The 24,758-nt window shown below is 42.1% G+C and overlaps 1 protein-coding gene across 4 annotated transcripts in view; it reads left to right on the forward strand.

The window, feature by feature from the left end:
* abcc1 (ATP-binding cassette, sub-family C (CFTR/MRP), member 1) overlaps positions 1–24,758 on the forward strand; it is a 67,853-nt gene that overhangs the window by 13,840 nt on the left and 29,255 nt on the right. For all 4 annotated transcript variants that reach the window (XR_004554574.1, XM_034113648.1, XM_034113649.1 and 1 more), the window contains 11 exons: positions 4,391–4,522; positions 7,997–8,221; positions 17,488–17,665; positions 17,982–18,143; positions 19,744–19,836; positions 20,007–20,210; positions 20,354–20,500; positions 20,633–20,720; positions 20,826–20,895; positions 21,269–21,395; positions 22,167–22,343. Coding sequence is in view for 3 of the 4 variants with exons in the window: in XM_034113648.1 (XP_033969539.1) it covers positions 4,391–4,522; positions 7,997–8,221; positions 17,488–17,665; positions 17,982–18,143; positions 19,744–19,836; positions 20,007–20,210; positions 20,354–20,500; positions 20,633–20,720; positions 20,826–20,895; positions 21,269–21,395; positions 22,167–22,343 (1,603 nt within the window). In the remaining variant the exon portion in view is untranslated. The remainder of the gene's footprint in view (positions 1–4,390; positions 4,523–7,996; positions 8,222–17,487; positions 17,666–17,981; positions 18,144–19,743; positions 19,837–20,006; positions 20,211–20,353; positions 20,501–20,632; positions 20,721–20,825; positions 20,896–21,268; positions 21,396–22,166; positions 22,344–24,758) is intronic.

Below are 24,758 nucleotides of genomic sequence, written 5' to 3' on the forward strand. Positions count from 1 at the left end.
CATTTTTGCAGTCTGACAACTTTTAGACTCTTTACTTGCTGTGTCCATTCTTCAGTTGTCTCCTCTTATTAAAGAATCTAGAAGGATAACCGTAAGAGAAATGCACAAAATATACACCGGACAGCTCGCCTTGTAGAGCATGCGGCTTGGGAACCATTTGCACAAGTTCTTCCTCCGTGTCCCCCTTTCAAATCTGAGTCTAAATCAAAGGCACTAATGGCCAAAAACTATTCTTTAAAAAAAAGACATGCATAAACACACGCGCACAGTGGCAAGAAGAGGCAGGTGAACCCTATGGAATAACCTGCATGGTCTGATCTTCACCTAATATACAATAATGAACAAACACAATCAGTTTTTACTAATAGAACACTGTATTTTGTTCTTGTCAATATTGAAGACATTCAGTTGGAAAAAGTATGTGAACCCCTAGACTTAAAAAAAAAAAAAAAAGAGTTAGGAGTTAGCAAACCTCGTTTTAATCAGTGAAACAAGATTAGAAGCATTGTACAAGCTATTTTGACTTATAATCACTCAAACATATTTTTAAAAGAGGCAGAAGACCTATTTTCAAGAATTGTTGATTTGCATCAAGCTGGAAAGGGTTACTAAGTTATTTATCAATCCCTATTTAGACTAATTTTCTATAAAAGGAGCCAATCTGTGGCTGGGCGCCCTTTATAGGGAATAAGTGGGCGCCCAGCAAAGATGAACAAGAATAATCAATTAGATGAAATAGAACCCGAGAGTAACTGCTGAAGGCATGTCGTTATCATTGGATCTGGTTAGTATTTCAGGTCATCAGATTATAACACGCAAAACCGTGTACAGCCTAGGGACCATGGCATGACACTACAGAGGAAGCAGCTGCTCTCAGAATAACACCACTGTGCACCTGAAGCTTGCCAAAGAGCACTTTAACATCACTGGGAGAATGTTTTGTAGTCCGATTAAACTAATGTTGAATTAAAGGGGAAGAACACTCAGCACTACGAGTGGCAGAAAAAAATGGGGGCCAGGACAGTTTGCCATCATTAAAAGAAAAATGAATTCCCAAGTTTATTAAAATATCCTACAGGATAATGTCAGAGTGTCTGTCCGCCAGCTAAAGCTCAGCCGGGGTTTAGTGATGCAGAATATTGAAGTAAATGTAATACAGAATCTCTGAGTACATAGAAAATCTGCCCTTTAGAGTGGTTCAGTCCAAGCCTAGACCTTATCCAAAGAAAAATACTGTGGAATGACCTCAAGAGAGCCACACCAGACATCCTGAGAATATGGCTGAGCTGAAGCAGTTCTGTGAGGAAGGATGGTCCAAAATCTCTCCTGAGCGTTGTGCAGGTTTGATGTGGAGCTACCGAAGCGCCTGTTTGAGGTTATCACTGCAGAAGGAGGTTCAACATGTTATTAAACCCAAGGGTTCACTTACTTTATCCACGAGTGCTCAAATGTTTAATACGCGTGTTCAATAAAGACATGAAAGACAATAAATGTTTGTGTGTCATTAGCTTAAGCACATTGTGTTTGTCTATACTTGTGACTTAGAGGAAGATCAGATCACATGTTTCATGCATAAAACCAGGACATTCCACAGCCTCAGTGTCTGTGCCACGGGCCGGGGAACGGGGTCACCACACCCCATGATGAGAAACTGTCAGAAATGATCGGGGATCCCTCATAAGCAGTGGGTCCCCTCCCCCCCGGAGCGGAGAAGCGAAACTGAAATTATTAAGCAGCTTATGATGGCGCGCTATGCATGGGGCCCCCTTGAGGGGGTTTCCCGACATGTCATTGCAGTAAATTAAAGGGGGTTTCATGTTGTCGTTGCTGTTGACCTTTTTAATCAACCTTCTTTGGGGGCCCCAAGCAGTTGCCTGCCTTGCCTGTCGGCAAACGGCGCCCCTGCTCATGAGTGGAGTCATGGGGACAGGAGTGCCAGACTCACAAGATAACTCTCAGATAACGTAATTGCTCTTCCCTTTTTAGTTTGTGTTCCAGCTGTCAATCAGCTGTCTGCACTGCACCCTGTGTGTCTCAACCCCCCGCAGCAACTCTATCCACCAGTTAAAGAAAATCAAACAGATGTGTGACATGTCTTAAACACTCCACCATCATTCCTGTCCCCAAAAAGACAATCATCACCTGCCCCAACGACTACCGCCCAGTAGCACTCACCTCCATCATAATGAAGTGCTTTGAGCGGTTAGTCAAATTATTCATCACCTCCTCCCTCCCTGAATCTCTGGACCCCCTGCAGTTTGCCTACAGAGCAAACAGGTCCACAGACGACGCCATAGCCCTCACCCTCCACACTGCCCTCTCACACCTGGACCCGAAGAACAGGAACACATATGTGAGAATGCTGTTCATTGACTACAGTTCAGCATTCAATACCATTGTGCCCTCCAAGCTGGCCATCAAGCTCAGAGACCTCGGGCTCAACAGCGCCCTCTGTGACTGGATCCTGAACTTCCTGACGGGCAGACCCCAGGCAGTGCGGGTGGGAAATATCACATCCTCCACCCTGATTCTCAACACCGGTGCCCCTCAAGGCTGCGTGCTCAGCCCTCTCCTCTACTCCCTGTTCACCCACGACTGCGTGGCCACACACAGCTCCAACACCATCGTGAAGTTTGCTGATGACACGACCGTCATCGGCCAGATCACAGACGATGACGAGACGGCGTACAGAGAGGAGGTCGAAAACCTGACATCTTGGTGCCAGGAGAACAACCTCCATCTCAACATCAGCAAAACAAAGGAGCTGATTGTGGACTACAGGAAGCAGCAGGGAGAGGGACACGCCCCCATCGCCATCAATGGGACTACGGTGGAGAGAGTCAAAAGCTTCAGGTTCCTTGGGGTCCACATCACTGAGGACCTGACATGGTCTCTTCACACCACCACCATCACCAAGAAAGCTCGACAGCGGCTCTTCTTCCTCCGCAGGTTGAGGAGGTTCAAAATGGATTCCAGGATACTCTGCAACTTCTACAGGTGCACGATAGAGAGTATCCTCACTGGCAGCATGACGGCCTGGTACGGCAGCTGCACCGACCTCGATCGTAAGGCTTTACAGAGGGTGGTGAAAACTGCACAGCACATCACCAGGACGGAGCTGCCATCCATGGAGGACCTTTACTCCCAGCGGCTCAGGAAGAAATCACTACGGATTATCAAAGACCCCCATCACCCCAGCCACAAACTGTTCTTTCTGTTGCCGTCTGGCAGACGTTACCGCAGCATCCTGGCAAGGACAAGAAGATTCAGAGACAGTTTCTTCCCGCGGGCAGTGAGACTGTTAACAAATTGAACTGTTGAAACAACTTCAAACATTCAACTGCTACTCAGTAGTATGTATCTAATACCTAATATATATATATCATTCCAATAACTTGTATATAGACTCATACTGCACTATTCCACATCATAACTTTATTTCATTTTTATAACTATTATTATTTTTGTATTGCTCATGCTCTTATTGTTATTATGTTATGTTATTATGTTGCATTGTTGGAGAAGCCTGTGACATAAGATTTTCAACTGCATAATTACTCTGTAGCTATGTCAGATTGACAATAAAGAACCTTGAACCTTGAACCTTGAACCTTGAACATCAGCTGTACAATTGACCAAATACATGGTGTTCTTTCCTTCTATACCTCTTGTGTTTTAACAAGCAACGAATCAAGTATTGTTGAACAGCATTATAATCATTAACTTTATTTGTAAAGGACCGTTCAAAAAGATTCTAAAATGCTTAACAATACGAACACATTTGTAAAATAAATGCATGCACTTGTGTCTATATTCGTACATTTTACAACATGCAAGCAATGTAGCCAGTAATAATAGAGAACATATTTGACGAGGTGTTTGAAATAACTTATCCGTATTTATTTATTTCTCCAAATTATATTTGTGTGGCATTTGGTTCTTCATTGTAAGATTGGCTTTCATACATTTTTTCCAATTAACTCTTCATATATGATGCAGAAGATGTCATATTTCCACTATTGGTTGTATTTTTGTATGTTTCTATGCTTTCATCCTTCTGCCAATGGTGTGGCAGTTTCTCATCTCTCCTGTTTTTGTGCGAACGCATGGGTCAAAGTGTCCGTGGAGGACTGCACATTCTCCCTTCAAGTTTGCTTTTTATAAATCGGAAACATTCCTTCGAAATTGGCGTACGTCATCTTTTGAGCGAACGCCACTTTTATAAATGAGGCCCCAGGTCACGTAAGCTTCTGAGTTCTTGGTATCACTTTGCCAGGCATGACCTTGCTGTGTTATTTGTTTCTGATATTGCACTACTGAGTCCTTTGCATTGTATCACTGCGCTGAAATACAATGATACAATGCCCCTCCCCCCCATTGTATCTACCAGGTTGATGGTGACGGGCTACAGGCGCCCCCTGGAAGAGAAGGACCTGTGGTCTTTGAACTTGGAGGACCGCTCCCACAGAGTTGTTCCACAGCTGGTGCGCCGCTGGAACACAGAGTGCCAAAAGGTTAAAACGTCAGTAGTAAAGTATAGATGGGCCACAGCAAGAAAATACACAGAAATGCTCCAAATGTTTTCCCTGGTAAAACTACACCTGCTAGATATCCACCAGATGTGTTGTACATAGGAACAGAGAGAATAGACTCTCCTCTGGTACATACTGCAGGTGCTGATGAGAACACTTTTCAGGCCAAATATCCTTTAGCTGTAAGAGAGACGGAGCAGGGAGCCCCTACAACATACTGTATGTACACATTTATTAACCGTTGGGGTTGGTGCCACACAGTGATTTACATAGGCTAGCTAGGTCATCGAACAAGGATTTATGGGTAACAGTTACCATCAATGTTTTGTGAATTAAATGGCTTCCTTTTGACAATTGGACCAGGTGAAGTGGTACGATATGGAGGATTAGACACACTCTCAAACAAATAGGAAAATAGCTGCATCTTTCTAAATAAGTTATCTTCTAAATATGTGCAAATAAACCCAACAGTCTAGTTGCCAGCTCTTCCTGTTGTGACTGTAGAAACTGCCGGATGCTAACCTGCATATGATGGGCAATTTGCACAATTGGCATAGATTGCGTTAATTAGAATTTACCAATATAGCCAATGGGGACAATAGTTTAAAAAAATGTGAGGTTATTGGGGATGCCGAGTCCATTTCTGACATTTTCAGGATAAAAAAAATGGCAGTTTTAACCGGAAAATGTACATATTTGTACTCCCAGTGGACTGATTTTGATTATGACGATTTAGGGGACTCTGGATCATTTGGATTGGACAGCATCCTCAATATCCCCAAAAACACTCAAAAACTATCAATCTGCTATAATGCCATTAATGCAATTTATGCTAATTGTGCAACTCTCCCAGCATAGACAAGTTAGCATCTGGCAGTTTCTATGTGCTGGGGACACTTGCATTTCCAACATGAAACTTTGGTGTACTCAACATTTCCAGGTTCACTAAACTGGCAACTAGACTAAAAGGAAGCCGATACCGTAAGATTAAGGTAAACAACATCAGCAGCGTGAAGAAGAGTGAGGTATTTACTGACTCTTGCTGTGATATATGGAGGACGGAACATGACTTAAGTATAAATAAATAAATAAATGTGTAAATAAATGTATGAAGAAATACAGGAATAAATACGTAAATAAATGAATAAATACAGGAATAAATAAATGACGAAATAAATACAGAAATAAATAAATGTTGAAATAAATACACAAATAAATAAAAGAATAAATAAAAAAATAAATGCATAAATAAATATGGAAATAAATACACCAATGTATAAATAAATAAAACAGAACACACGTTATTATATATCTTTCATATATTTCTACATTGTCCGTATGTTAATGAGGTGGGCGGTCCTAACCTCAGTCTGAAGCAGGATTGGTTACAGGAGTGTGTGATAATTTCTGGCAGAGGGCTATACTAACGCCTGGCTAACCGCGCTGATTCGAATGCAGGAGCTTTACTGTTTAGCCCTTATCTTTATACATCCATGGTTTATCCACAGTTGTAAGGATTATTTATGGGTATTGGTTTAAGAGCCATTGGAGATCATTAGCGGACCATTTAGAGAACGGAGAACCAAAAGACTATGTCCTCTCTATGTCCAGTTTCGTGTGGAACGATGTATAGAGGACTTGGCTCAGCTCGACATGGATGTGGATGTTAACCCAGCTGTGTTTGAGAGTCTTCAAGAGGTTGCCCGCCAACTTGAAATCCTCTCGGAAACAGAGGAGGCGACCCTTGGGCGTCCATCTTACATGTTGCCCCCACACGTTATTGAAGCACATCTTTGTTGGGGGCACACCGCTGGGGACATCGCGAACGGGTGTGCGAAAGAACAATTATTAAAGAAGCCATTATTAGCGAGTTGCCTTGGGTGTACACTGTACACAGAATGAACAGATGTGACTTGCCACAAATCTCTTGCTTCTGCCTGGCTCCAACAATTGGCGAATCCTGCTTCAGACTGAGGTTAGGACCGCCCACCTCATTAGCATACGGACACATAAATAAATAAATGTACGTCGCGTAAATGTAGAAATATATGAAAGATATATAATAACGTGTGTTCTGTTTTATTTTCGACTTTTATTTATTTATTTATACATTGGTGTATTTATTCCCATATTTATTTATGCATTTATTTATTTGTTTATTATTTTATTTATTTATTTGTGTATTTATTTCAACATTTATTTATTTCTGTATTTATTTCGTCATTTATTTATTCCTGTATTTATTTATTTACGTATTTATTTATTTATTCCTGTATTTCTTCATACATTTATTTACACATTTATTTATTTATTTATACTTAAGTCATGTTCCGTCCTCCATAGTGATAGACAATGTTTGCTAAACTAAAAGCTGATTTTAAACACTGATATTTAGTCAGAAAAGCCACACACAAAAAATGGTATTTGAGCAACTGGAACAGAAAGTGACGACGCAGAATAAAACTGTCAAAAAACTTGGCAGCAGACTAAGAAGATGAACCTAGGATAAGCAATACAAAGGAACGCAATGCTGTCACAGAGTAACTGCTTTCATTCATTCTCCAAAGTAATCAGTATTTACAAGAGAAAATTGTAAGATTTGGAAAATCTATAGAGACTTAAAAATCGGAGTTCATGTAGTAGCCCGAAGACGCTAAGAATGGTGACATGCTCAAGTTTAATGATCAGTTTATTAAATAACTTAAATAACACTTTTAAGTTCATTTATCCTCTGAGCTCAATCTGGGGAAAGAAAGAGCCCAAAGGGCACTTCAGAAGAAACCAACGAACCTATGGACCCCCAAGATGTATTGTGGTGAAATTCTCAATCTTTAAAATGAAAGGAAATGGGGGGGCTAGGGAAAAAGAAGAAAACTGTGTTCACCAAAACTTTAGTTAATCAAATGCAGCCCATCGGGAGTACAAATATGGACACTCTGGTCAGGAATGGACTCAGCGTCCTCAATAACCTCCAAAAACCATTTCAAAACTGTCCAGTGTCCAAAACCCTTTTTCTTTCTTCTTTTTGTCTGATTTGTCGATTATCTAATCATTTAATTATTGAAGTGTTAATTTGATTATTTATGCCTTGTAACCAATGAATTTATTAAAATTTTACATAGAGCCAATTTATCCTAGAAGTTGACATGGTGCATCCATGTTACTGTATGTGTGGTCCCCCTAGGGGTAATGGTTGCCCATTGAAGATCCATGGATTAGATGTTTTGTAAAGTAACTTTGATCCCAACCACCCTGTCATTACTACAACTAGAACTCATCATGATCACTTTTTATTTATTTTAAAACCTCATCTTGCACAGCTACATCAAGTCCATTGACTTGATCACACAAATATATACAAATAATGTATACACAAATTACACCAATCATATCTGACTCCATCAACAAAGCATTTCTTTTAATATTAAATTAAATCTGCCTTTCTTTCCATTTGATCTTTTCAGGACAGAGCAGAACACATTTTACTCACCCAAGCGGGTCACAAACACTGAAGTCAAAGAGGACCGAGCTGTGGAGGAGTCTGAAATCTTGATTGTGAAGCCCCAGAAAACAAAGGAGCCCTCCCTGTTCTGGGCACTGTGCCTGACCTTTGGGCCCTACTTCCTTATCTCCTGCCTTTATAAGATCATTCAAGACGTCCTCATGTTCGTTGGGCCTGAGATACTCCGGTGAGAAACATTTGTTTTTTCTTAAAAGTATAGAATCTTTAACATGGGGTACTTTTCTTTTAGCATCATCTGATTCACACAGAGTACAAATGAATGTCTCTGGGTACATGTACCTTTTTAATAATAATAATAACACGTTTATTTAGTATAGCATCTTTCACAGAAATACAATTCCCAAAGTAAAAGTAAAAAATAAGACCACAGACATAAGAATACAATAAATACATGTGCCAAAATGTAAGGTTAACATAAAAACAAAACACAGACAACGAAGAGTCCCAAATGGAACAAACAAAAGAACATAACACATAACACACATCAAAGATGGGTCTTCAGTTGTTTTTGAAAAGCTTCTGCAGAGGCTGCAGACCGAATGTTCCATAGTGTTGGAGCCTCTACTTGAATGGCAGGGTCCCCTTTAGTTTTTAAACGAGACCGTGGAACAGCCACTGGTCGGAAGACCTAAGGGACCTACTGGTGATGTAGGGATGGAAAATAATAATAATAATAAATTCAATTTATAAAGCACCTTTCATTGCTAGCAGCAATCCCAAGGTGCTACAGGAGGCATAATAAAAACAAACAAAATAAACAAAATAAACAAAAGTTTTAATCAAAAGCTTTTTTAAAAAGAAAGGTTTTTCGGGCTTTCTTGAAGGAGTCAGTGGTCTGTGGAGTCCTCAGGTGGTCTGGGAGGGAATTCCACAGGCGAGAAGCAGCTGCACAGAAAGCCCGATCCCCCATTGTGCGTAGTTTGGTCCTGGGGGGGCGAAGCAGATGGTTGGTTGTGGAGCGGAGGTTGCGTGTGGAGGTTTGAGATGTGAGAAGTTCCTTCAGGTATGGAGGAGCGTTCCCGTGGATGCATTGATGGGTCAGTAGTGCGATCTTGTAGTCGATCCTGAATGAGACAGGAAGCCAGTGGAGGGAATGAAGAACGGGTGTGATGTGGTTGTATTTTCTCACCCTCATCAGGATCCTAGCTGCACTGTTCTGTACATATTGGAGCTTCTGAAGGCTCCCGCTAAAAGGTCACATATATACTCTGGTGCATTTCCAAGCAGGGCTCTATATGTAATGACAAGAGCCTTAAAGTGAGTTCTAAAACGGATGGGGAGCCAATGTAATGATCTTAAAATTGGTGTAATGTGTGTCATCCTGCTGGACCTGGTTAACAGTCTTGTAGCAGCATTCTGGACCATTTGGACGGGTCAGAGATGACCTGCTGATACACTCGAAAATGGAGTTACAATAATCCAGCCGGGATGATATGACAGCATGAATAATAATTTCAAGCTCCGCTTTTGACGCAACAGACCTGGGGCCTCATTTATAAAGCCTTGCGTAGGATTGACGTGGGAAGGTTGCTTACGTAGGACAAAGCAAATAAATACGCACAGACATTTTCCGATTCATAAAAGACTGCGTACCGGCGCAGGACTTGCGTACGGCACATCCTACGCCGGTTTCCCTTTTATAAATCACAATCAACTCGAAATGCGGCGCAGCTTTTGCGGGCTTCACGTAATGCCCATAAATAGTCAAATAAACGCCCATTCATTCATTAATTTTTGACTGACTGCATGAAGAAGATCGCAGGAAATGACGATAGAACAGCTAAAAAAGACATCTCACACCGTGTCAGATTTTGGTTATTTTCGGGAGGTCGAGATAAATCATATTGTTTGGTGGATGCAGTTTGAACCAGAGTAGCAGCATGGAGGTCGGATCGTCACCAAAATAAATAAATAAGTGGTCAGAAAAAGGTTAATGACAAAGAAAATACACATAGCCTAACCTTCCTCAGGCAGTGTGTTTGTACCGGGGACAGGAGACACCCCCTTGATGAGAAACTGTAAGAAATGATCGGGGAATCCCTCCGGAGTGGAGTCATGACGACTGGATCTGAATTATTTGTTTGTATTTGGTGTTTTGTGTTCCAGCTGTCGATCAGCAACTATATATCCATAATCCACCAGTTAAAGGAAATACAACTAATGTGTTGTGTTATATTAGCTGTACAATTTACCACATATGGTGTTCTTAGTTTCCATACCTCCTGTGTTTTACGAGCGACTTATCAAGTAGGCTATTGGCGAACGGCATAAAACATGATTAAACATGATAGTATATAAAACCATGCTCGTATCTATACAACCTATAGAAATGCAAAACGGCGTCAGTTTAAAGTAATTCTGTCCTTCTGCTTACCGCATCATTTATGAGAATACATTTCTTAACAAGAGAACATAATCGAGGGGTGATCAATAACATTTCCGTATTTATTTATTTCTCCAAGTTATGTTTTTGTGTGCACTGAGGAGTCTCAAACAGGCGGTTGTTAAATCATTTTAAGATTGGCTTTAATCAATTTGTGAAAATGAATTCTTCATATGATAAATGAGAGGTAACATTCTATTTATGGTATTAATGTGTCGTAAAACTGTCAAGTAACACATTTGTTTGTGTGAAAAGCTCAATGAACTACATCTCTGGTCTCACAGAACAACACACGTCACCAAGATGGCCGTCACTACTGTCTTGTCAACAAAACGATTGACTACCCTCACTATCACCACAATGAAACACGTCCTGAAGAATGTCATGTAAAGCTGCCTGCCTGCCTTCCTTTGATTCTCTCTGAACTGCCTGGTCTTTTTAATGTTTAATGTCAACCATTTGTGCAGATAGCATGAAGTAGAGAAGATCGCCGATGCTAGCGTTAGCGTTAGCATTTCTCCCCCGGGCTTAAATTGTGTATTATAGAATGATCACACCAGTGACAGTACTATTCAAAGGGTTCACGAAATATGACTACTACTCTTACTGTTTAACATTTTGGGTTACTTCATGTTACTTCATGTTAAGGCTAATAAAAATGACAAGGCTGTAATGCTAACTAACGTGCTAGCTACTAGCTAGCTTGATCCAGACACTCCTGGTCCTTTCATCAGACGGGAAGCGAAAGAACGAGCAAGACCCATTGCTGGTATGATAACAACCTGGTACTAAGCACACAGGCATATTGTTAAAGTTATCTGATCTTAGCTATCTCTTAGTGGAGGAAAACAATTGTGACATCACTTACGCGACTCTGGGATTTGTAGTCTTTCTAGTTGCGTATTTTTCATAGTCTTATATTTCAACAGTTTTACGACAAACTGTGACTTTTTTGACATGGAAATGATTTTTTAAGATTGACAAACATCATATGTGTAATTCGTGACACAATTCAAACGGGATCAGAAGATAAGTTTTCTCTCCCCATTGACTTCAATGTATAGTTTTTCCGAAATAAGGTCCCATGGAGGCTCCCGGAAGGGGAGGGACTTCGCCTCTCTATGGGTACCACCCTCAATCATGCTATGCGAGCATTCACCTACTGAGATATCTATAAACGTAGCCGGCCCCTCGGGGCGGGCCTACCTGAATGCGCGTGCAAGCCCACCATATATAAGGCGGCCACGCCTCCTGACTGTCATCCTTTTCTCTTCAGCGAGCGAGCAACAACTGAAGCAGAGAAAGTAAAACGTTTGAAAGAAGAAGAAAGAGTTAGCATACCTTCATGGAGTCGCCACTTCTAGAGACCCGGGCCTGTCCGCTTAATAGCGGGCGCCGATCCCCACCACCTCTGCTTCGAGTGTTTGGGGGACCAGGATATGGCCGAGGCAGTGCCATTCACGCTCGCCATTCCAGCAGGGCGGATGGCTCCGTTAGCCGGAGAGGAGGATGACGAGGACTTCTCGTTGTCGGGCACTTCCGGGTCTGGCGTCCATGGATGTCCACCGCCCAGGTCTGTACTTGCCCCTGGTGATGATCATGGCGGCGGAGCGTGGCAGCCCATCTGCTCCCAGCAGGCAGCAGGCTGGGCAGAGAGCCTCTGCCCCGCTGCCGCGTGACAGGGCGGCTGCAAATAAACACGGGTGTGTTGGGCGACTCGCTCATTGCTCTTCCGCAAGATGCCCCTACCTCACCGGATCAGAGCGATTATTTGGCCGCAGCATCGGCCAAATTAATAGCTTGGTCTACGGTGTGGCCGCCGCTGCTTGCCGTGTGATGTCCCTGGGGGATCACGCCGCATGGCACTTTCCAAAAAGACCGTGATGATCTCCTGGGAGCCCCCGTGTCTACGGAAGGGCTCTTTGGATCGATTTCCTTGGTCACGTGGATGAGGAGTAGTCGCAGTTTGGCGTATGCTGCTTCTTGCTCATCCTCAGAGGACAGAACACTGTCCCATACTCGCCGCCCCGCTGTAACTCCAGTAAAGGAAGCAGCAGGTGGGCGTGCGCACGTGAGTGGAATAAACCGCAGAAAGTGCTGTCAAAGCACTGTGTGGGTTCAAGAGACGCTATTGCCAGCGTGCTGTTGTCAGAAAACACACCTTGCCTGGTATTATAGCGCCGATTAATGCATTTCACCGTTGAATGTGAAACACAGCGTAAATACGAAGGCAAGCGCCCCCCCGTGAGAGTGGCCGCGGTGCCTTCAGGGACCTCCGCAGAAGAACGGTGGGTTACGTATTGTAACCCTAGTTCTAGAGTGATGTATGTGTGAAAAATGCATTCTGTAAAAACGATTGCATTTATCTCAGAGTAAGAGTCATCTCTCTACACAATTCCACATTTCCCCATAATGTCCGTTTCAAAGAGACGGTATTGTGACGGAGCCGCGGCCCCACGAGAGCGTGCCGCGGTGCGTTCAAGGACCTCAGTAGAAAATCGTCCCTTTCTGTGTCAGCCCCCCTTGGGCCAAACTTCCTTTTATGGAAGGTTTGGTAGCGGAGTAGGCCACCAGAGAGTGCTACAGCTTCTTGGCTGCGGCTCCACAGCTGCTTGCATGTCCCCTAAACACAGTTTTATGGGGAATGGAAGCTCAGCTGTGTACTGACAGAGTGGATGGACAGGACACTGGGGGTGTTTCTCAATCACGAGTACGCTTGCTTGGTAGCACATGTCTGCCGAGCATCTTGCTTCAGAAGCGAGGCAAGAATACTTCCTGACATTTGGAAAACAAAGAGTGGAACAGGCTAGCAAGTGTGCAGGTGTGCGTCATATGAGAGGCCCCGCCTCTTACATCTTCCGCCACAGATTTGGGGAAATTGGTCCGTGCGCAAAGCATTGTGGGGATATTAAGACCGCATAGTCTACTCATGTGCAGCCTCGATATTTCTCCAAACGGAGTACGCCAGGCTCGGTAGATTTCCAAGTATGCTGGAGATTGGAACAGTACTTCGGCGGCACTCGATGACGTAGTATGCTTGAAATAGTGGCTCTGAAGCAGCTTTACTCGCGATTGAGAAACACCCTGAGACTGGGTTACTCACTCCTGTTTTGCAGCATCCCTCCTCCATTCAGGGGCATAAGAGAGGCAAATCTATCATCCTAGGAGGAGATTTCAACAGAGATTCAGGCCCTGTTGCAAGAACGGTGGGTTACGTATTGTAACCCTTGTTCTAGAGTGATGTGTGTGTGAAAAATGCATTCAATAAAAACGATTGCATTCATCCCAGAGTAAGTCATATCTCTCTCCACAATTCCACATTTCCCCATAACCGTATATAAGGCGGCCACGCCTCCTGACTGTCATCCTACACCCTCTTCAGCAAGTGGCATAGGACAGACAGGGCCCCAGGTAGAGGGCGGAGCCTGTGCTTATATAACTAGGGTTACAATACGTAACCCCCCGTTATATCTTACACAGGCTCCGCCCTCTACTGGACTCTATGGGTACAGTGGGTGGAGCCCTGATGGATAAACGCCCTGTCGTCCAACAACATCGACCCATCACACTGCCCCTGACCGGCTTTTGGTTAACAGCCACTGCACCGCAACTTCTTCTCCGGTTGAGACCGTGGAGAAGTCGGGGCCGCAGCTTACTTGGCTGGGTAGAGCACACTCACACACGCTTACCTCGTGTAGAGTGTGCATGGAAAATAGTGAGGCAGTTCGACAACCCCCAGTTTGTACAGAATATCAGTATGGTAATACGACACCCTCTGTCCTTAGACCCTCACATCGTACAAGGAAACACTTCCAGAGAAAAACCCACAGTTTAAAGGGGAAAATGGGAGAAACCTCAGGGAGAGCAACAGAGGAGGGACCCCTCTCCCAGGACGGACAGACAATAGATGCAATAGATGCCGTGTGTAAAAGATAATACATTTACAACATAGGTAGTCCAAATGTTTGGAAATGCATGTGTCTATAATAATAAGATGAATCCACGAGGATATCCATCCAGGACTTATGATCCAGGACCACAGCAGCAGGCACAGCCACGACTCAAGATCCAGGGCTCGCGATCCAGGACTCAGGACCACAGCAACAGGATCAGCCATGACTCAGGATCCCGGCGTAGATGGACACCAAAAAGAAATTTGGGGAAGCTGGGTTATTCGGAACATGAGAGTACACAGGTACAGACAGAGAGAAGGAAGAAGTAAGGTGTCCCCCGACAAACTAAGCCGATAGCAGCAAAACTAGGGGCTGAATCTAATCAGCCCTAACTATAAGCTTTATCAAAAAGGAAGGTCTGAAGCGCACTCTTAAAAACGGATAGGGTGTCTGCCGCCCGAACACAAACTGGAAGCTGATTCCACAAATGTGGAGCTTGATAAGAAAAGGCTCTGGCTCCCATTGCAAGAGGCGGGCTTCCATAGGAGAAGAGAGGGAGGATACATGAGTGCAGACTACGCGGAAGTGTTGTCACTACTCGCGCATCAAAGCTCCACCCCCAGCTGCACAGCCGTCTGCTCACTGCAGCTGTTCTGAATCGAAGCTCCGCCCCCAGCTACACAGCCGTCTGCTCACTGCAGCTGTTCTGAATCGAAGCTCCACCCCCAGCTGCACAGCCGTATGCTTACTGCAGCTGTTCTGAATCGAAGCTCCGCCCCCAGCTGCACAGCTTCTGCTCCCTGCAGCTGTTCTGAATTAAAGCTCCGCCCCCAGCTGCACAGCCGTCTTTAAAGTGCTTCAATACGAGTAAAATATATAAATCTCTTAAACGATTAATGAGATCATACTCTATAAAGACATTAAAGTGCGTTAAATATACTTCCAAATTCAATAATAATGTTTTGATTATAAAATAATAACTTTTTTTTATGCAAGTGTGAATAAAACCCATAGAAGGTCAAACATTGTAAATGTAAAATAAATACTGGTAAGATATCCAACAGATCTTTTAGTGATTTGTGTGTCTCTTCTGTAGGAGAAATTAAATAACAACATCCAATACGAAAGTTTAACTTAAATGACATTTTAACCCTGGAAAAACAAATACAGGACCGAAAATAATAAATTGAAAACTATAATAAAAGAGATGGATAGAAGAGATGGACGAAATCCTTTCAATGTGAAACTAAATCCCAGGTTTGAAGGGATTTATGTGGAGTGAAGTCCAGTGACAGGTGGTAGACTTTGCAGCATCGTTTATGACAGTGGTTCTCAAAGTGGGGGACGTCAGAGGCATGACAGCAAGAGACCAGGAGGGAAAATGGTTATTACAAAAAAAGAAAAAGAAGATTAAACAAAAATCATAATTTGAAAAATTATTGATTCAAACATTTCGAAGCTTCAAAAGTAGAACATTGCTCTACTTTTGCAGCGAGCACCGCGAGAAAGGCTACGCTTTGCTACCACAATGCAGTTTGGCGAAGCGTGACGTCACCCCATTCAAAGTGAATGGACAGAAGCGTTGAAGAGTCAACGCACGCCGCCGTGTGTAGGGGCCGTTAATGTAAACAATTCTTTCTGAGGCACACGTTTATATGATCATTATAGTTATAAAAAAATAAGAGAATAAATGAAAAACAGGTATGAAATACTATATGACAGTAAAAAAAGAATAAAGTTTAAAAGGGTGATTTGTAAAATATCCATAAAGAAAAAGTAAATCTGTTTACAGTTCTGTTTCATATGGGTGTTGAGAGAGGTATCCATAGATCTCTTCATTTTGCTCTCAAAGTACACCAGATTGATGCTTTTAACTTCAATATTTAAAAATAAATATTCCCGGGGGAGCTTGCACTTTACCCCTGCTTACACCTATATGCCGTGAGCTGATTATCGAGCCTTCATTGTAACAGTCGCGGGTACATTGTGTATATGCGTGGGGAGTGTTGCAGTAGAAAATTCCACTGTAGCGCCCGGTACATTAATGGGAAACCCTAAATGTTTAAGCACCCTCTATGAAACGTCAAGCTACCCCACAGCACCCCCAAAATAAATCTCTGGCGCCACAATTGAGCCTGACTATTTGTGTTGGGGGGGGCCCGACTTTTTTTTTTCTCCAAAGGGGGGGCCTGACAGAAAAAGTTTGAGAACCACTGGTTTAGGGAGACGCTGGAGAGAATGCGGACATCCCAACTCATACCCGAGGACTCCTCTGTCATCGTGTCTCTCGCTTGCATCTTACGGAGGCGGAGCTAAGACGCAAGGAAGAGGCGCGAGTGAGGGAAAGGAGGAGGCCAGATAGTCAATTGGATGAACCTATTATATGTGTTAGGTATAATGTTTTTTAACGCACGTTGTCTGATTATATAATCATATGCGCCGACCTGCTCTCCAGATAAACAGCAGCATGAAAATAACCTGCTCCATGGTAGGGGCTACAGTAGGAATTGCCGGGATTTACGTTTTTTCTTGTGACTTTTTTTTTGTTACAGTTTATAGAGCGTTTGAGGTCTGCCTGTGTGAGGCAAACCGAACCTTCTGAAAAATGAAGCAATGTAACAAACTGTCGTCTGGTGCGCACCAGAGAAGTGTTAGCTGTGAATGTGATCTTAGTCTTATGTTAAGAGGAACATATCGAAATATTTAAGGACATCAAAACCTCAATTCCAGCGCCACCTTTTCAAACTGAATTATGGACAGCTCCATAGATGAGAAGATAACATGGTTTAAGCCTGACCTGAAGCCGTCCTACGTTCAATGCAAACAGGAACCTGTCATACTATGTTCTGGAGATCCCCCAAGCTATCTATTTTCGATATTCTTTCAGTTTTCAATGTTTAATTATTTTTAATTGGAAGGAGAGCTGCCTTCTGCCACTCCCCTAGTCGATTAGAGAGAAGACACAGATGCTAGACGTTAGAAAAATTATACTCATGAAGATGTACTTAAACGTGGCAACCTTACATCTCAATTGTGGAAGATTTAAAAATATTTCTCTTCATCTTTGATATTTGTAGGTGCGATTTATTAGCTTAATCGGCTTACTTAATGTAAACTTATACCTAATGATGACTTTCTTCCCTCGATCCCGTGCAGGCTGTTGATCCGCTTCGTCAACGACTCCAGCGCCCCCGTCTGGCGGGGCTTCTTCTATACGGCCCTGCTCTTCATGTGTACCTGTGTGCAGTCCATCATCCTCCAGAAGTACTTTCACGTGTGTTTTGTCTCAGGCATGCGTCTGCGCACTGCTATCATCGGAGCCGTCTACAGGAAGGTACAAGGAAATGGAATGTTATTTTGAATTATGGAAATATGACAGAGGTAGAGAATATAGGTTATTGCTTGATATAATACTTAATTTAATATTTTGAGTACAAACTTCCAAGTGAATGACTATTTACAATAACATAATTTTCCTTTTGGAATCAGTCAGAAAGCCTTTACTCAACCAGAGAGCTGTGTTTGTGGAACCGTGTTGATGTAAATCAGATTTCATAAATGGCTGTATAATTCTCCTGTTCAGGTGTGTGCAGGTTTGGGTTGTGACTCTACAACGGGGCTCTAACTCGCCCCTGTGTCTGCGCTTTCAGGCTTTAGTTATCAGCAGTGCAGCGCGCCGCAGCTCCACGGTGGGAGAGATCGTCAACCTGATGTCAGTGGATGCTCAGCGCTTCATGGACCTAATCACTTACATCAACATGATATGGTCCGCCCCTCTGCAGGTGGTGCTGGCCCTCTACTTCCTCTGGCAGGTAGGACTACACACAGGTACAAGTCACATAAATAACATCAGCTCCATTCAGAAGAAGTCTCACATGCACATTTTGGACTGCCAAGATAAACACTTAAGACAAATAATGGACAGGATATTTCTTTGGTGTGTTCTTATGCAGCCAGGCATATATCGTACATCTAGTTGAAAAGTACAGCGAGGGCTGCTTTGTTAACGTTTTGTAGGATGCGCTAATGAACCCCCTTGCCATACTCAAATACAATAACATTCATCAGATAACTATGTTTAGCACTGTGAGAGTGTGCCAAGTTTTGTGCACTTTCAGTCAACCCTAAACACCAAGTTCCTGTTTCATGTCAAAAGATGTTACCAAGTGAACGGTATTCCACGAAAACGTGAAATCTTCGCAGTCTGTCAAAGTGAAGGTCTTGATCTGGTTAACCTGCTGAGAACAGTATGACAAAGGATAGGATCAGTGTTTAAAGGTCCCCTATTATACGGTTTTGTATCAATATATTATAGGTCTCAGATATATACAAAACATATCTCTGAAGTGTTTGGCTCGAAATACCAAACAGATCATTGCAGCATCCCATAAACTCCTCTGTTTGAGCCCTGTTTCAAAAGTGCTGATTCTCCCCACGCCCCTCTAAGAGATATTTGGTCAAAAAGAACACAATGGTGCTCTAGGAGGAGATTCAGGTGATAAGGAGGGGGGGGTTACCTTGGTTGGTGATTGGCTAATGGTTACACAAGCCAAAACATCGTTATGACATCATAAAGTGGCCAAAATCTGATCAGCTCATTTTCAGACAGGTTTTTATAGAAATGGATCAGGACAAAAAGAGAGAGAATCTTTTTTCCTGAAACTTTCAGAATCTCTTTACACAGAGGAGACACATGTTGATGTATAAAAAGTGGATTTTGCATAATAGGTGACCTTTACAATGTGCTGCTGTGCAACAGTCCAGTCATTAAACAAAAACTCTCAACCCTAACTTTGAAGCATCATCCACTTCTTAAGGTTTATCCCAAAACAGATTTCAGATTGATCTGCATAATCTGCAAGCGGTCAGAGAGGTACAAAACCCGTAGAATCTGGCGCTATGACTATGAATCAATATTTGCATGTAGATGTCTTCATTTTGAGCTGACAATTTAGTTAATTTATATACAATCTGTAAGAGTTCATTAAAGTACTGCACTCAACTGTTCAAGAAATGTCTGACTTCCTTTTGTGTTTACGGTCTCACGCAAAAATATATTTTTGTCGTCTCCACATTAAATAATCCTACCACATTGCATACATGTAGGACCAATGCATTGCAAGTGCTATATATTGTAGGTGGCGCAGTTGAGCTCAATCATGCAATAGACTCATTATTTTAAAACACTTTTTTAAAATAATGAATTTGAACATGTGCCAAGTTAAATCAAAATGAAAGCAACTGCAGGCCCTGAAAAATGCAGAAAGTTTTGGCACGGTTCATGAGCATTAAAATGCCCCCTTCTGAAATGCTTCCACTGAACATTATTCTAATGTAAACTAGTGCTAATAGTGCTAACATCAGTGGAAATGCTTCCTTAATGAGTTTTTTTTTTAATCGGTTCCTGTGCAGAACCTGGGTCCGTCTGTGCTAGCTGGAGTGGCGGTGATGGTTCTGATGGTTCCTGTTAATGCTGTCATCGCCATGAAGACAAAAACCTACCAGGTGGGACTCTCCACAAACACAATGCACACAAATAATTTTGTAAAAATGTGTCATGTTATGTCATGTGTTCAGTGACAATGAAGACATATCCAATGTGATGTAACACACAGAGAGGTCCTCCAGGATCATTCGTGTCAGTTTGTAGCATTGAGGTTGTGTTTGTTGAACAGGTGGCTCAGATGAAAAGTAAAGACAGTCGCATTAAGCTCATGAATGAGATGCTCAATGGCATCAAGGTGCTGAAGCTGTATGCCTGGGAGCTGGCTTTCAAAGACAAGGTTTCAGAAATCCGGGAGAGTGAGCTGCGCGTCCTGAAGAAGGCTGCTTACCTTGGGGCCGTGTCCACGTTTACCTGGATCTGTGCACCTTTCCTGGTGAGTCTAACACGGAGTCAGACATCTAAACAGCTAGACATGGCCTCATCTTGTTAGCTAGTACAGACACAGAGTATTTGTATAATAATATTTGTATGGAAAATAACTTAACCTTTTACCATTTTCTGCAAATATAAACTCAGGTTGCCCTGTCCACTTTCACTGTGTACGTGCTGATTGACGAACATAACGTGCTCGATGCTCAGAAGGCGTTTGTGTCTCTGGCACTCTTCAACATCCTGCGGTTTCCTCTCAACATGCTTCCAATGGTCATCAGTAGTATGGTGCAGGTTTGTGTGCCTCCATTCACCTGGTCAATCACGCTCACACACTTTAATGGTGGTAGTGTTTTAATGGTACAGAGTTTGATGCATCAGGCCCCTGGTGTTTACTGGTAAAACCGTTTTTTTCTCCATCTACAGGCCAGTGTGTCCTTGAAGCGGCTGAGAGTGTTTCTGTCACATGAGGAGCTGCAGGAGGACAGTGTGGAGCACACATCAGTAGCAGGCTGTCAGTTTCTTCTGCTTCTTCTTATTATTATTTTCTCTCAATTTTTCTCTCAGTATTGCATTTCATGTACAGTATATTGATGCACCTCTTCTCTCTTCTATGCAGCCCCATACAGTATCTCCATAGTGGACGGAGTTTTCAGCTGGTCCAGAGCTGAGCCACCAACACTTAAGAGGCATGCGCCATCTTGCCACATATTTGTTCATTGTATTCACACATATGGGGAACATTTTTAACGACAGAAATGTCATGTTTAAAATACAGGCTTAGGTTCACTATTTAGTTTAATGTCCATCTTAAATCGAAACTCCTTCTGGAGGGAACTTGGGAAAACCCACAAGAAGCATAATAGGGCCACTTTACCTTACAAAATAGAGGCAACTGATGTATTCTACCGTTTTTTGCCATCCAGCATATCGCACAAAGAAGCAAAAGAAAATGATGAATGGTTTATGAACATTTCCAAACAGCACTTGTTGGATTAGCATGTCTTTTTTCCTATTAAGTATTTAACCTGATAATGAATGGAGTTGATCCTCTGTCTGCAGGCTGAATGTGTGTATCCCAGACGGCTCTCTGGTGGCCGTGGTGGGACACGTGGGTTCAGGGAAGTCCTCACTGCTTTCCGCCCTGCTTGGAGAGATGGACAAACTGGAAGGAGCTGTCGCTGTGAAGGTGGCTCTCTCACACTAAATACACATACAGCAGCAGTGTGCAGTTAGAGCTATCTTCCTGCTGCTCCGAGGGAAAAGCATTTTGGGTATTTTCATATGAGGGTCAAGAACATGAATACAGAATCTTCATACCTAATGCAGTATTTGATGTTGATTGTAGTTCTCCTCTTTTGACAAAAATGTAATGTCTAGTTTACCTCCATTTAATTATTTTCTAAAAGTTTTGCTCTTCATTGTGCAGTTTAGGTTATCTCTTCTAATAATTTTGAGGCTACAGCTGTTACCATCTGTGTACAGTTACCATAGTTAAGGCAGTATTGTTTTGAGACATGCTGGAGTTGCGCTAGGTATTTATCTTGTCCTTCATAATTTTGTTGAAACTTTTGGTCAGCTCACCGGATTCAAGTTGATTAAACTGGTTATATGAAATGAATGATCATACGAGTTTGTAATATGGGTGGCTACTGGCTAGGATCATTTTTTGATATTTTCTTTTGCCATGAAAGGGGATGACAGCACGGAGGACCCGGATTTAAACCTGGGTCCTCCGCTTAGGGACCAAGCCCCAGCATATGGGCAGTCCGCTCTGCCAACGGAGCTATACGATGGCCCGGCTAGGATAATTTTGTGTAAAAGAAGTTCCCATGATTGCACACCAATGGGCTTTGGGAACATTCAAACAAAGCGGTTCATCGTGAGTGCTCATTATCAACTACAGAATGCAATGAAATAATCAATGTGTATGCATATGCTTGTGCTTGTCGCCCTGTAGGGTTCAGTGGCCTACGTTCCCCAGCAAGCCTGGATCCAGAACTCCACTCTGAAAGACAACATCATGTTTGGACAGGAGAGGAGAGAGGCCTGGTATCAGCGTGTGGTGGAGGCATGTGCCCTTGAGCCTGACCTTGAGATCCTCCCTGCTGGAGACGAGACAGAAATTGGAGAGAAGGTATCAATTCTTGATCACAGAGTCCAGTAATCTGCGGACTGATACAAATGCATTGGATCTGTCAAAGTGGTCTGCATTCATTACACTGAGGTTTGATCAAGAGGTAGTGTGTGAGTGTTGACATTATATTATTACTTTCAAAGATTCAAAAGCTTTATTGTGCTATGCACAGTAATAGTAGTATTATAAAATTAAAATCTCAAGTCCCAGGCTCCTCCAACAAGGCAACATAAATATACATGAGACATCAAACAATAAAAAAACAATAAAATAGTGCAAGATTATCTTTCAAAACCACCTGCAAGTAATGCAGATGAAGTAATCTACACTGGGTGCACAATTATTAGGCAAGTGAGTATTTTGACCACATCATAATTTGTATGCATATTTTCCATCTCCAAGCTGTATGAACTTGAATGCGTATTGGAGTTTAGCATATTAGTTGATGTGTATTTGTGTAATGAGGGAGGGTGTGGCCTAAGGAGATCAACACCCTATATCAGGGGTGCCAAACCTTTTTTGAACCGAGAGCTACTTTTAAAGTTGCCAGTCTGCCGAGATCTACCAGTCCAAATAGAGAGGCGCAGCCATTACTGACAGCCGACTACCAGGTAAATACACACTTCTACTTGTATAAAACTGACCTTTGTACGATTAATACTTCATAAAATACTGCAGATCCTTTATCTTATCTCTTTCTAATCTACACACATACAAGTATTTAACTGAAGTTACACAACAGTGTTGTTGATACAGAGTTGGAGTTTATTCACACGTCACAAACTACAGTGGGTAATGTTTTCAAGAAACATTGAACAGTGCTGCCACATATGACACAGGAAAAAAAGAAAAGACTCTGAACCCTTTCTTTGCCATTATATAAAAATAGTGTTGCTACAAAAGTATAAATTAGGCTTACTAATAAGACAACTCAGATCTGAAGCTACACAGGAATCTGCTGACAAAGTGCAATAAAAAAGACAAAATTAATAGAATCAAACCCTTTTTTTGTTGCATTTTAGTAGAGTATAAAAAGAAATGCCTTTTAAAATAGGATGCAAGCAACACTAGTTTCTTAACCTGAATTGATAATAGACTATAATCAATTTAAACAGAACAGATCTTAATGTTTGCATTCTTATACCATTTTGTACAATAATTATAATTAATAAGTTCAAACAAACTAAAACTTACAGCTGATTAACCTGTTACGCACCGCCCCCCCGGTACCGGGCGGATAAACGCGTAATTTGCAGGAAACAACGTCTAAGGAATCTTAATATTTAATAAACTATGAATGTTTTATATCCATGTAACGGGAAGAAACTCAGCTAACTTTCAAAAAAAAAAAAAAAAAAAAAAACCCACAATGCTAACACTCAGCCTCTGAATTAGCCACGAGCAAAGAAAATGTAACCTATCTCTGCACCTAAACTCACTCATAACTCCCTTATTACTTATCCTAGATGCACAGCCAAACCATCGATTAGCATCTCCTGGAGACACAGAATCTGGGGGTGCCCACCTCAACACTCAGTGATAAACATTTGCGACGCTATAAACGAAAGCGTACATCAGAACATGTGGAGCTAGGTAGCTAGAAACGCTAACATGGCTTACCTTGGTCAAAACTGGTCTTCAATGGCATTAAAACGATAAAAAAACGATGCTGCAGTTAATCCATAGGTTAATCCAATGTGTTTGTGTCCTCTTTGAAATTATTTCTGATAATCCATAAGCAATAAAACTGCTTTTTCGTTTCCAAATGTCAGAGCGAGAGATCGCTTCACTCTGGTGCAAAACTACATGCGCAAAGCCCCCACCTTTTTGTTTTACAACGTGTGTGTGGGGGCCTCCCCCTTCGATTCTATTGGCTCTAACGGTCAGAAAGAGGTGTCAACCATCAAAATCGACCAAGGGGGACCAGAGATATGGAAAAAAAAACATTTTCACCCAAATCACCTCAGAGGTGGAGTGGTTTTGGCTAAACCTCTCTAAAAAGGTAAAATGTCACTTGTTTTGCATCAATCTTGATACAGGGTACTTATTATATGTTGTACTTTGGATTCCTAAAGCTTTTAGTCTACTAACCCATCATCCAAGGGTAGTTTTCACTATAAGTAAAAAAGAATTTTTGGACGGACACTATAATTTACAGTTTTTTACTATGTAAAATCTGAATTTTCTTTAAAATAAAAAACATCTATATTGATTCTGACACTTCTACATCCAACTCACAGATGTAACCTTGCTTTGATAAAATAAATTATTCATATAACCCTTTTAGAAGTTAAGTTGTAGTCATTTGTTTTGGGCATGTCATTTTCAAGCCTGAAACATGAAAAACAGGCTTGGTGCTTAACAGATTAATAACGGTATCTAACTTGAGTTTTTATTATATCAAAAACCTGTTGA

The sequence above is a fragment of the Trematomus bernacchii genome, unplaced genomic scaffold (assembly GCF_902827165.1).
Source record: "Trematomus bernacchii unplaced genomic scaffold, fTreBer1.1, whole genome shotgun sequence".
NCBI lineage: Eukaryota > Metazoa > Chordata > Actinopteri > Perciformes > Nototheniidae > Trematomus > Trematomus bernacchii.